Genomic DNA, 13,260 nt, shown 5'->3' on the forward strand with positions numbered 1-13,260 from the left:
AAATCGCAACTTATTTTATTCCTGATGTGTTTGGCGGTATTTTTTTATGACTTGAGGACCTCAATATCTGTGTTGAATTTGAAACTACGTTCTAAATAAGAGGAGAAACAATAAAATTCAGAAACAACTCAGCGTTAGGCATCCCGGACACGTAACACGGTCAGCAAACTACTGAATTATCCATAAGTTCGTAGCACTTTTTCTTAAGCTTAATATGGACACCAGATTCACATAATAGCGACTTTAGTCATCATTATTATAGTTTCCTTTACTATTTACAATAGTCTGCCAACGATAACTTTTCGATTCCGTAGCTGTAGAAATTACGTAGTTTTGATGTGAAGAACTCGTCGAGCTACGTTTGGAGCACATTTTCTACCGGAAAGGAAGTTAGTTCAATGTTTGTTCGATTTAGAGGGTAAAAGGTGAAAATCTGAGGGCACAAGTCAGGTTAATAAGGTGGCTATGGAATGACTTCCCAACCGAAATTCTGTATAGGGTTTTCTGTCAGTCTGGCTGCTGGTGTTATACTGGAGTGGTATCACTTCACGCATTCTTCCTGGTGGTTGTTACCGGAATGCGTCTGCAAGAGGTCTCAGTTGTTGACAATCCATGTCAGCAGTGATGGTTAAGCATCGGTGAGGCAATCCACACCGTCGTTGTTCCACCAGATGCGCAACATTATCTTTTGTGGATGCGCTCAAGTCTTTGTACGGGGAGTTAGTACTTTGTTTGGGCTCAACCACTCGTTTCCTCTCCTTGTATTTCCATAAGGACATCATTTCTCATCAGTAGTAACGACATAGGGTAGGAAAAGTCGGTGTTGTTCTCGAGACATTTGATGACGAGTAAGCATAGATGCACATGCGGCGAACCGCTGATTTTTGTGATTCTGGCATAGTGCACGCGGTACTGGTACACTCGATGTTTGAACTTTCCCCACTCCTTGCAAATGTCGCATTATGGTGGAATGATCAAATTTACTCACATTTGCCCATTCTAGAGGACAATGAAGTAGGTCTTTATGGATTAATGCACTTCAACGATTTTTATCAAACCCCGAAGGTCTTGCTGAACGTGAAGAGTCACTAATGTCAGAAATATTTCCCCTAAAGGAGAAAAACCATTTTGTTGCCATGCTCTGCCGAATGGTATTATCCGCATACACGACGCCAAAGTCTCTGGCTGCCTCCGCTGCTGTCATCTCACTACAGAACGCAAACAGAAGAATATGTCGGAAATGTTCTGATTTGGCACTCCATTTTCTAGCCAATTACTGTTCCCAGATGACAAAATGAGAATGTGTAAATTCATATAGCAGCGGTGAATTAGAAAAAAAGTAACAATCGATAAATAAACCCAAAGCAACCGAGATACAGATATTCAAAACAAAAAACCGCTACGAACTTGTGCACCTATCTAATATACACTCCTGGAAATGGAAAAAAGGACACATTGACACCGGTGTGTCAGACCCACCATACTTGCTCCGGACACTGCGAGAGGGCTGTACAAGCAATGATCACACGCACGGCACAGCGGACACACCAGGAACCGCGGTGTTGGCCGTCGAATGGCGCTAGCTGCGCAGCATTTGTGCACCGCCGCCGTCAGTGTCAGCCAGTTTGCCGTGGCATACGGAGCTCCATCGCAGTCTTTAACACTGGTAGCATGCCGCGACAGCGTGGACGTGAACCGTATGTGCAGTTGACGGACTTTGAGCGAGGGCATATAGTGGGCATGCGGGAGGCCGGGTGGACGTACCGCCGAATTGCTCATCACGTGGGGCGTGAGGTCTCCACAGTACATCGATGTTGTCGCCAGTGGTCGGCGGAAGGTGCACGTGCCCGTCGACCTGGGACCGGACCGCAGCGACGCACGGATGCACGCCAAGACCGTAGGATCCTATGCAGTGCCGTAGGAGACCGCACCGCCACTTCCCAGCAAATTAGGGACACTGTTGCTCCTGGGGTATCGGCGAGGACCATTCGCAACCGTCCCCATGAAGCTGGGCTACGGTCCCGCACACCGTTAGGCCGTCTTCCGCTCACGCCCCAACATCGTGCAGCCCGCCTCCAGTGGTGTCGCGACAGGCGTGAATGGAGGGACGAATGGAGACGTGTCGTCTTCAGCGATGAGAGTCGCTTCTGCCTTGGTGCCAATGATGGTCGTATGCGTGTTTGGCGCCGTGCAGGTGAGCGCCACAATCAAGACTGCTTACGACCGAGGCACACAGGGCCAACACCCGGCATCATGGTGTGGGGAGCGATCTCCTACACTGGCCGTACACCTCTGGTGATCGTCGAGGGGACACTGAATAGTGCACGGTACATCCAAACCGTCATCGAACCCATCGTTCTACCATTCCTAGACCGGCAAGGGAACTTGCTGTTCCAACAGGACAATGCACGTCCGCATGTATCCCGTGCGACCCAACGTGCTCTAGAAGGTGTAAGTCAACTACCCTGGCCAGCAAGATCTCCGGATCTGTCCCCCATTGAGCATGTTTGGGACTGGATGAAGCGTCGTCTCACGCGGTCTGCACGTCCAGCACGAACGCTGGTCCAACTGAGGCGCCAGGTGGAAATGGCATGGCAAGCCGTTCCACAGGACGATATCCAGCATCTCTACGATGGTCTCCATGGGACTGGGGTGGTGGGGACATTCACCTTGGTTCCCACTCCACCAGTTGTAGCAATCGAATGCACCATGACTGCTGTCGACTACGCGAACTTTATTGGGAGCCATCTTCATATCTTCGAGCTTGCTGTCGTCCCTGCCGGCGATGGCATCTTGTAGCAGAATAACTGCATCACAAGGACGGACTCGTCTTACGGTGATGACGGTGTGCTCAAGTCAACGTCTAGCCCACCATATCCACCAGCCCGTAATTTACGGAAATGGCGTGACCAGTGCCTACCAATTCGCTCAGCGTACACCTCCGGAATCATATCGAGGACGTCGAATCCATACCACACAGACTTCATACCGAGGGAGGTGGCGCAGTGGTTAGCACACTGGACTCGCATTCGGGAGGACGACGGTTCAATCCCGTCTCCGGCCATCCTGATTTAGGTTTTCCGTGATTTCCCTAAATCGTTACAGGCAAATGCCGGGATGGTTCCTTTGAAAGGGCACGGCCGATTTCCTTCCCTAAGCCGAGCTTGCGCTCCGTCTCTAATGACCTCGTTGTCGACGGGACGTTGAACACTAACCACCACCACCAGCAGACTTCATATTTGCAGAGCGCCACATGTACATTACTTTCTTATTTTGACATTATCAGTCGTGTGGAGTATATTCGTCATACCAACGTACAACGTACAAAGAAAATGCAGAAAGAACTTGAAATCTTTTGTAATCTATTTTCTATCTGGATTGCAAGCTGATACATTATAAATAATCAACACCTATTAATCCAGCTGTATTCTGCAATGAATGCAGGCATCCAGGATTTGGACACAGTAGACACAACAGATACCATTTTTGTGAAAAAGTAGCTAAAGTAGGCTTCTGTAATATATATGTTCAAAAAACGTTTTCTGCGTACAATGGAAGTATCTTTGTTTAAGAACATGCAACTAAAGACATCCTGCACATGTTTGTACGAATAAACGGAAGTGGCAGCAAAAAATTTACGTGATGTCTAGTCTTCGTTCCACTTGATATTGCAACACCATTGTAATAGAAATAATATGGAGCAATAAACTATCTGATATAGAGGTAAAAGTAGAACAGAAAGTGGAACTTTTCTGGTATGTTCAAATTTCCATCTTTTGTGAATCATCCAATTCCTCGATATTTAAAGCTGGTTGTAAGACCATAAATTTTGCTGGTTTCTTACATCTTTTAATGCTTCCATATTTGTGTGCTCTTCATCTGCAGTGCTAATATTTACACCAATATATCTTTTCAAATGTAACTGTCTGAGTTTTAATATTGTTCGTTTTGTCTTCCTGGATGCGAAGTTTCTATCACACATCTATCATATCATCAGTTTTAATGAGCTACTGTGCTGATGCACACTGTAAATATCACACTAGAACTACGCCATTTCTCTCTGAATACAAGCTGTAAGTTGCACTAAAATTATAGCATTCCTATTTGAATGCGAGTCGGAAATTGCACTAAAATTACACCATCTCTAGGCAAATGCGTCCTGGTATGCAAATAATACTAACGAAAACCTGTTTTGTAGCACTTCCTCCACCATGACTAGAAACCAGTGTCTAGTGTCGAAATGATAGGCAGCCATGCTACGATTACCTCACAGAAGCGACTCCGCTGCCTGTTTTCAACTGTACGTGCTCTAATGTGACGTCTTCCCTTCTGGCACTATGAGTGCTATGTTTCTCACAGCACCAGGGCAATATTTTTCTTTGTAACTGCGTGTAATGTGTAGTGCGTACATACAGTATGAGCGATCGTAGAGTGACAGTTGTTGTAACATTGCTGTGGTCGAGTGCTGCCGCGCGGAGTGGCCCTGAGTTAGAGGCGCCATGTCACGGATTGCGTGGCCCCTCCCGCCGGAGATTCGAAGCTTCCCTCTGGCATGGGTGTGCGTTTTCTTAGCATAGGTTAGTTTAAGCTGGCACGGTAGCTCAGCGTGTTCGGTCAGAGGGTTAGCTACTCTCTGTAATTAAAAAAAAAAAACTAAGTGAATGGATCAACGATGAACTTGAACTGTTGTCATGGGACCTCCGCCCCGAGAAAATGCTACGAACGAGACGAATAAAATGAGATTCTTAGAAAAAAAGAAAGAAAGTGGTTAATCGCACGAACTGGTTATTTGTTGGCTAAGGCTAGAACCCACTTGTACCAGCCTTTATTTTATTTTATTTTATTCCTTGTTATTTTGAAGAAAATTTTCAGATCTTAGCTGCATATGGGAATTGCATTACGTGGGGCGACATGTAAAAATTTGTACCGCACCGGAACAAGAGCTCATATGATCCACTTCTCTAAAATAGTTCCCCTAACTTCCCCGGAGATCTGCAAATGCCTTCCATACAGATCAAATTCCCCATCTCGCTCACTCCAGATGTTGCGTCCTCCATCCATTACCCCGTGCTAGATCACAGCTACTCAGGTGAGCCCTCAAAGTGATCAGACGGGTGAGTGCATCCGCACAAAAGATATCATTTCGCCATCAAGGAGCATATTTGTACTTATTTATACGTGCAGTATCTGTTTTTCATACATGTCCGAATGAACAGACATGTCACACGTAAATATGTATTAATTATAAAACTTAAGTACATTTAAACAATTCAGTTTATGTGAGTAAAATTAATACATTCTATTTTGTTCTGATTAATAGCCTTGTAAGTCAAAAGGCTGTACGGCAGCTCATAGTAGCACACTTGTAAAATTTTCCGCGAGTCGATATCGCATATGAAGAACGAAGACCGAATAGATACTTTTCAAAACTCACAATTTCGTTCGTGTGAAAATGTTAAAATTTAAACCGTATCTATGTTGGCCTCAGTCCTGTGACGTCAGAAAGACGCTAATAGCATGAAATAAATTATACAAACAATCAAAACGAAATATAAATGTACATAAAATGTACAGACGAAGTGTGAAGGGAAGTAACATTTCATCGACTGCATCCAGTATTCTTTGAGGACAGTCATACGTTGCTGATTGCAGACAGTAGAAGTGAATGAAAATAAGTCAAAGTCGTAAAGTGCTCATAAGCGTGTTCTGAACGTACTGATATCCCTCTTCGCTTTAGTAACTCGAGTAGAACATTCATTTTTTTTTTAGAATTGAACGTAGTATTTTGCATTTTATTCTAGACGCCAAAGTCAGCTTTGAGATGTATGCGGTAGATGGTGTAAGTATTTTAACTTTTTCTAGTATTTCTTTACAGATGTAGTCCTAGAGGTCAGCAATATGTGTCATTGTCTAAGAATAGGTTCAGCACCTGAGCAACCTACACAAACGTGGTCCGCTAATACACAAGAAAGGCCGACCTTTATCAAAAAGAAATGTTTTACAAAGCGACAGCATCATGCTAGCAAATTAAAACACGAAGCTTAACATACCCGAAACACGAAAATGTTCCTTAAACATGATATTCACTTGTCATCCCAGGCTTGAGAGACGTACATTTTACAAGCGATGAAAAAAAATGTTACTAATTTAGTGTTCGGTGTACTTATATAATATACGAGAAACTGTAAGCGTTTCTCTGAGGCTGTGATCGAAAGTATTACTTGTTACATATGTGCAGTTTTAGACTCCAAGATGCAAGATGAGTTCCGATGTTATAGCTTTTTATCACACGCCTTTGTTGCGTATAGTCTCATGACAGTTATGAATCCTTCATTGAGCTATTTTATGAGTACATTGCGTTCTACTCTGTTAAACAGTACTATACACGGTATTTCTATTGAACACTCTGTAATAAATAAACTAAATTTTTCCGTTCTTAAGAGGCCTTCAAACGGCATACAATGCAACTTCACAGCAGATATTACCTTACTATTTGCAGTTTGCCTCCTGTTCGTCGCTACCATTTGTAACACTTAACGTGAGTACAATAGAAAATCCAGTTTCATTGAATTACTTCGAAGATATTTAAAATACTTCGGTCGAGGAAGGCCTCACGATACGCAGGAATTGCCAAAACAGTAGCGTCAGTGTTTGTTGAGCCTGCTGTGCACATTGACGTAGAGAGAAATAGAAAAATATTAAAGAATTTAGCGTTGGAATCGGAAAAGGATGTGATACAAATAACGTTTAGGTTATGGATGAAAATGGAATAATGATGTAATGATTGGGGAATATATCTATTCACGTGCTGTTTTGGTAACAATTTCATCACCTCTCTTTTGTTTTTGTAGTGTGTTTTACACTTCGTCCTCTTCTTCTTCTTCATATTATTATCTTTCATCTTTATTAATGTATTTTTTCTTTATGTTCTCTACATTATTTGATAAAATTAGTACTTTGTTTTCTCAGATTTAGGATTTGCTGCTCATAATAAAATTAACGTATATGCTGTGGTGCGGTAAATGTGTAGTGACTAAATATCACTTTATAAAATACGACATTTATTTTCATATAAATTTGCTCTCTCCTCCATACCACGCCCAATCTTAAAACGTGCTCGTCGTCTCCTACGCTGTACAGCGTTTTTATTAGTGCGGAGAAACCCCATGGGATCCCCCCTCCTTCCCCTCGCCCCGCCAATCTCCCCCAAAAATTTATATAGACTTGAAACGTAACTTTCACTTTTTTGGAAAAAAACTTATGTATATACCTGTGGATTATTTCCATGAAATGATATATTGTTTCGTTATCCCTTGTCAGATGGTAAGACGCAATAGGGTTTGTGCTGCATGAAGCAGATGTCATCACGACTGACCAAAGACAAACAAAATTTCAGCGAAATAAATGCATTTGTTTCTAAAACGTAGGCTGCCCCATCCACTACTTACATACTTGATTATTTTTGTTGTATGGACATTAAGTCATGTTTCTGAACTTAGCGTTTTGCCTCCTAATTCTTGACTCGTTGGAAATTTGTAGGAGAACTTTCCAATTCAGAAGGCTCAGGTTGCCGTGCTGAGTCTGTAGAGTTATAAAACCACTAAAGACGCCTTTATACTCTCTGAGGACGTTTCCAGCATTAGAAGATGAAACCTTAGGCCAAAAAACCTGCCTTGGGCCACAGACTAATGCACTTATATCAAAAATCACCAGGGATGAAATAAATGCTATAAGTCCTATTCATCCTAGAAGATATCACGAAATAACCCGATGTAGAAGATCACAGGCTTTTGGTGTGTTCTCAGTTGAAACGACACAGGTATGCAGTATAATTCCAAAATGATATTTCAGACTTTCAGTGGTGATGGAGAAGAGTAAATGTATCAATTTGAGATAAGGGAGTCTTGTTCGAAAACAATCGAGTCAAAGTTATAAGCGACATTCTTTCGGCTACCGCTGACGCTGGACCTCTTCTATTGCAAGGTCTTTGCTTTCTATATTTTTGGAGAAGATAGTATTGATCAAAAAAAGAAAAAAGCCCATTAAACAAAGACTCTAAAGTGTATACCTTAAGATGTATACTTGTTACTGTGAAAGATATGTCTTCTGCTGAACAAATGCTCATAACTCTGAGGTGTACATTTTGGAGTCAATGTTTGCTACATAATTTTTTCCTGTTTTGGCAATATTGCAACCCTCCAAAACATGAAAAGCAAAGTACTTATAACTGATGACCTGGTCATTTCGGGTCAGTGACCCTTACCTCAAAGTGACAATTTGCATTTCAACTTCATCCCTGAGTCGCCAGTGGGTATGGAAAGTGCATAGTTACCAGATTTCCCAATCGTACTCTGTACATTTGTTTATTTATTGCACATTTAAAGACACCTAATACTTTAAAACAATTCTAAATATTACAGTGTTCGTATGTCATGTTTTTTTGTAGTTTTTATGTGAATCATTTGGCACAGAATAATAATTATAGAACATAATTCGACTTAAAAATACAAATAAAATTTTGTTGTTTTAAATAGAATGTAAGAAGACGATAGGGTAGAGGAGAGATTTGTTAATACGATCACAAATTGTGATTGGCAATGAATACCTTGGAATGGTTTATAGTTAGCGATAGAGAATTGGTATCACTAAACCTACACATTAACGTTAAGTATTCATCCAAGTACAAATTGGATACTTTCTTGGCTACATTTCCAGCACCTTGCACTACATTTACTCCGGTACTGACTGACATAAACTGTTATTTGACTGACTCAAAATTTTAGGTGTCTTACTTGCTGTTACATCCCATCTTCCTCCATTTCATCCTCTTCAGTGTCACCGTAGTCGCTGTCACTATGGGTGTCAGTATCCACCCTCTGGAGATTGTTGTTACGTCGCATATAGCAGTGTCTTGTGCATAACATCATTACAGAATCACCTATAGATATACAGGGTACATTCTGGGGCAGAGTGCATAATTGCCAGAATTGTGAAACGCACTCTGTATGACGAATTTCACCCTGTGAAGGTGAAAGTAAGCGGTTTACTGTCAGACCGTACCACTTTCTTTGGAGATAGCTGAACGATTTGCAGCCGAAAGATTAGAAACAGAGAATGTTTCGTTATGGATGAATTCCATAGAAAAGTAATGGATCATGTTATACATCGTGGGAACCATGACTGAAGAAGAAGTACTGGATGCCATTGGAAAAGTGGCGACCAGTAAGACACCAAAATCGTAGGGGTTACCATTGGAATTTTGTAGGATTTCCGGAGGCTAATGGTACTATTCTGGACAACTGTATGTCAAGAGCTCTGGACACCAGAGATGCAATTTCTGGCTTTCTTTATGGCTGGTGTTATCACCCTGTTCCATAAGCCTTGTGAAGGATCATATGTTATGGACTACTAACCAACAGCTTTATAGAGCTAATGGATCATGTTATGCATAGTGGGAACGACGACTGAAGAAGAAGTATTGGATGGCACAGGAAAACCGTCAACCAGTAAAACACCAGAATCGTACGGGTTACTTTTGAAATCTTGTAGGATTTCTGGAGGCTAATGGTACTCTTTCCGACAACTGTATGTCAAGAGCTCCAGACACCTGAGATGCCACTTACCGTGGCATGTGTGGGCCACATAATACTTGCACCGCCCTCCGTCGCTACGGGGACCTGATTGGCCTCGCTATTGGACGACACGAAGATTCAAATAATGACACAGATTTCCCAGACAGAGATGCATTTTAAAATGAGCAGCGAAGTAACACATGATGTTATGAAGTTCATCTCCATAAAAAAATTACTGACGGCTTTTGGTGCACATTAAATCTTAGTATATGGAGTGTTTTCTCCATAATACCGGGTGATCAAAAAGTCAGTATACATTTGAAAACTGAATAAATCACGGAATAATGTAGATAGAGAGGTACAAATTGACACACAAGCTTGGAGGGACATGGGGTTTTATTAGAACCAAGACAATACGAACGATCAAAAAATGTCCGACAGATGGCGCTTCATCTGATCAGAATAGCAATAATTAGCATAAAAACGTAAGAGAAAGCAAAGAGGATGTTCTTTACAGGAAATGCTCAACATGACCACTATCACTCCACAAAAATAGCTGTAGTCGAGGAATAATGTTGTGAGCAGCACTATAAAGCATGTCCGGAGTTATGGTGAGGCATTGGCGTCGGATGTTGTCTTTCAGCATCCCTAGAGATGTCGGTCGATCGCGATAAAGTTGCAACTTCAGGAACCCCAAAGCCAATAATCGCACGGACTGAGGTCTGGGGACCTGGAAGGCCAAGCATGTCAGAAATGGCGGCTGAGCACACGAGATCTTTCACGCGTCTAGCAATGTGGGGTGTTTTTTTTTCTAATAAAACCCCATGTCATACCAAGCATGTGCGGCAATTTTTACCTCTGTATCTACATTATTCCGTGGTTTATTAAGTTTTGAAATTTATCCTGACTTTTTGATCACCCGGTACAAAAACAATGATGTGCGAAAATTTGTCCGGATAGGTTGAGAGGACGTAGGAGCTGGGGGTACTCACGCGGTGCCTGGGGACGGCGGGCATGGAGGAGGTCCTGGCCCTGTAGGGTCCGGCGCCGCCGCCGCCGCCGCCGCCGCCCCCGTGGTGCTGCTGCTGGAAGTGCGCCGGGCTACCGCCCCCGGAGGAGCAGGGCCGGGGGCTGACAGGCCGCGAGGAGACGGGCGTGGTGGCGCCGGGCGACGGGCACAGCGCGGGCGGCCCGTGGCGGGAGCCCATGGGTGGCGGAGAGTCGGCGCGCAGGAAGCGCGCCAGGTTGGGGTGCAGCGAGGTGGGCGGCGCGGGCGGTGGCGTGCGCGGCGGCGACGAGTCGGGCGTCGGCGTCGGCGTCAGCAGCCGCGACAGCGACAGCTCGGGCGGCGGCCGCGCCACCGCGATCGAGCACGCCCGCCGGCGCGGGGGCGGCGCGGGCGGCGAGACGGCGGGCGCGTGGTGGCCCGAGTACTCGCCGGCGCGCTGGTAGCGCGGCGACAGGTCGGCCGCGCGGTGGAACGACCGCCGCCGCTGGTGCTGGAACTGCGCCTGCGACTGCGGCGGCGGGGGCGGCGGCTGCCGTCTCCGCGCTCCCGTGCTCCCGCCGCCTCCGCCTCCGCCGCCACTGCTGTCGCTGCTGCTGCTCCGGCAGCCCGCGGAGGAGGCGCCGAAGCCCGCGGAGGCCTGGCCGCGGCGGCTGGGCCGCGGGATGAGCTTGTCCTGCATCGCGTCCTCGTCGTCGTCGTCGTCGTCCTCTGAGATGCCCGCGAACAGGTCGCGGACTCTGTCCGGCGGGAGCCGCGCGCCGGCCGCCGTCATGCTGCCGCTGGCGCCTGGCTCGCGCGGGCCCGCATCCCGCGCCTCACTGCCGCCCGGCCGGCCGTGCCCGCGCCTCGCGGCCCTCGGCGCATGCGCGCAGCCCGGGCGCAGCCACCTGCTGACATTCGCGCCGCTGCGGCCACCTGATGACCCTCGTCCTTCACCTGGGTCGTCAGCCCACAGCCCTACTCACCCTACTCCTCACTCAACTACGCGCAATTCCAATTACTAGTAATATTTATTTTTTCTAAAAAATACTAATTTTTTACGCAAATACGTTAAATTTCGATCTACTTCTACTGAGGTGACATTTATTTTGTCTTTTTTTTATTTCGTACTATTTACAAATAACCAACCTTGCTACTAAGACAGTTCGCGGTGTCATACACTACTGGCCATTAAAATTGCTACACCATGAAGGTCACGTACTACAGACGCGAAATTTAACCGACAGGAAGAAGATGCTGTGATATGCAAATCATTAGCTTTTCAGTGTATTCACACAAGGCTGGCGCCGGTGGTGACACCTACAACGTGCGGACACGAGGAAAGATTGCAACCGATTTCTCATACACAAACAGTAGTTGACCAGCGTTGGCTGTGATGCCTCGTGTAAGGATGAGAAATGCACACCATTAGGTTCCCGACTTTGATAAAGGTCGCGGTTGCGATTTATCGTATCTTGACATTGCTGCTCGCGTTGCTCGAGATGACTGTTAGCAGAATATGGAATCGGTGAGTTGAGGAGGGTAATAAGGAACGCCGTGCTGGATCCCGACGGTCTCGTATCACTAGCAGTCGAGATGGCAGGCATATTATCCGCATGGCTGTAACGGATCGTGCAGCCACTTCTCGATCCCTGAGTCAACAGATGGGGACGTTTGTAAGACAACAACCATCTGCACGCACAGTTCGTCGACGTTTGCAGCAGCATGGATTATCAGCTCGGAGACCATGGCTGCGGTCACCCTTGACGCTGCATCACAGACAGGAGCGCCTGCGATTGTGTAGTCAACGAAGAACTTGATGCAAAACGTCATCTTTTCGGATGAATCCAGGTTCTGTTTACAGCACCATGATGGTGTCATCCGTGTTTTGCGACATCGCGGTGAACGCGCATTGGAAGCGTATATTCGGCGTATCACCCAGCGTGATGCTGTGGGGTGCCATTGGTTACACCTGTAGCTCACCTCTTGTTCGCATAGACGCCAGTTTGAACAGTGGACGTTACATTTCAGATGTGTTACGACCCGTGGCTCTACCATTCATTCGATCCCTTCGAAACCCTACATCTCAGCACGATAATGCGCGACCGCATGTTGAAGGCCCTGTACGGGCCTTACTGGATCCAGACAATGTTCGAGTGCTGCCCTCGCCAGCACATTCTCCATATCTCTCACCAATTGAAAACGTCTGGTCAATGGTGGCCGAGCAAATGGCTAGTCACAATACTCTTGATGAACTGTGCTATCGTGTTGAAGCTGAATTGGCAGCTGTACCTGTACACGTCATCCAAGCTCTGTTTGACTCAATGCCCATGCATATTAAGGCCGTTTTTAAGGCCAGTGGTGGTTATTCCCGCTGCTGATTTCTGACGATCTGTACACCCAAATTGCTTGAAAATGTAATCACATGTTAGTTGTAGCATAATGTATTTGTCCAATGAATACCCGTTTATCATCTGCATTTCTTCTTGGTGTAGCAGTCTATTATTAAATTATACATGTGATATGGTCGGGAATTCCTTTTACAGGCTTCTAGGAGATGTAGAGGTGAGTGAGTACATAACATATTAAATAGGAAACTACGACGGGAAACGTACCGTTTCCTTTATATGACGATTTCAGTTCAGGGTAAGACAGTGTTGAGGGAAAGAGAAAAGTCTCAGAGTTGCTTGTCCATATCTG

The 13,260-nt window shown here is 45.2% G+C and overlaps 1 protein-coding gene across 1 annotated transcript in view; it reads right to left on the minus strand.

Annotated features, from left to right (window-relative positions):
* The window catches only part of LOC126273301 (WAS/WASL-interacting protein family member 1-like), a 151,863-nt gene extending 140,510 nt beyond the window's left edge, over positions 1-11,353 (minus strand). The window contains exon 1 of the mRNA XM_049976847.1: positions 10,565-11,353. Within this exon, the coding sequence (XP_049832804.1) occupies positions 10,565-11,353 (789 nt within the window). The remainder of the gene's footprint in view (positions 1-10,564) is intronic.
* Positions 11,354-13,260: the final 1,907 nt, after the last annotated feature.

The sequence above is a fragment of the Schistocerca gregaria genome, chromosome 5 (assembly GCF_023897955.1).
Source record: "Schistocerca gregaria isolate iqSchGreg1 chromosome 5, iqSchGreg1.2, whole genome shotgun sequence".
NCBI lineage: Eukaryota > Metazoa > Arthropoda > Insecta > Orthoptera > Acrididae > Schistocerca > Schistocerca gregaria.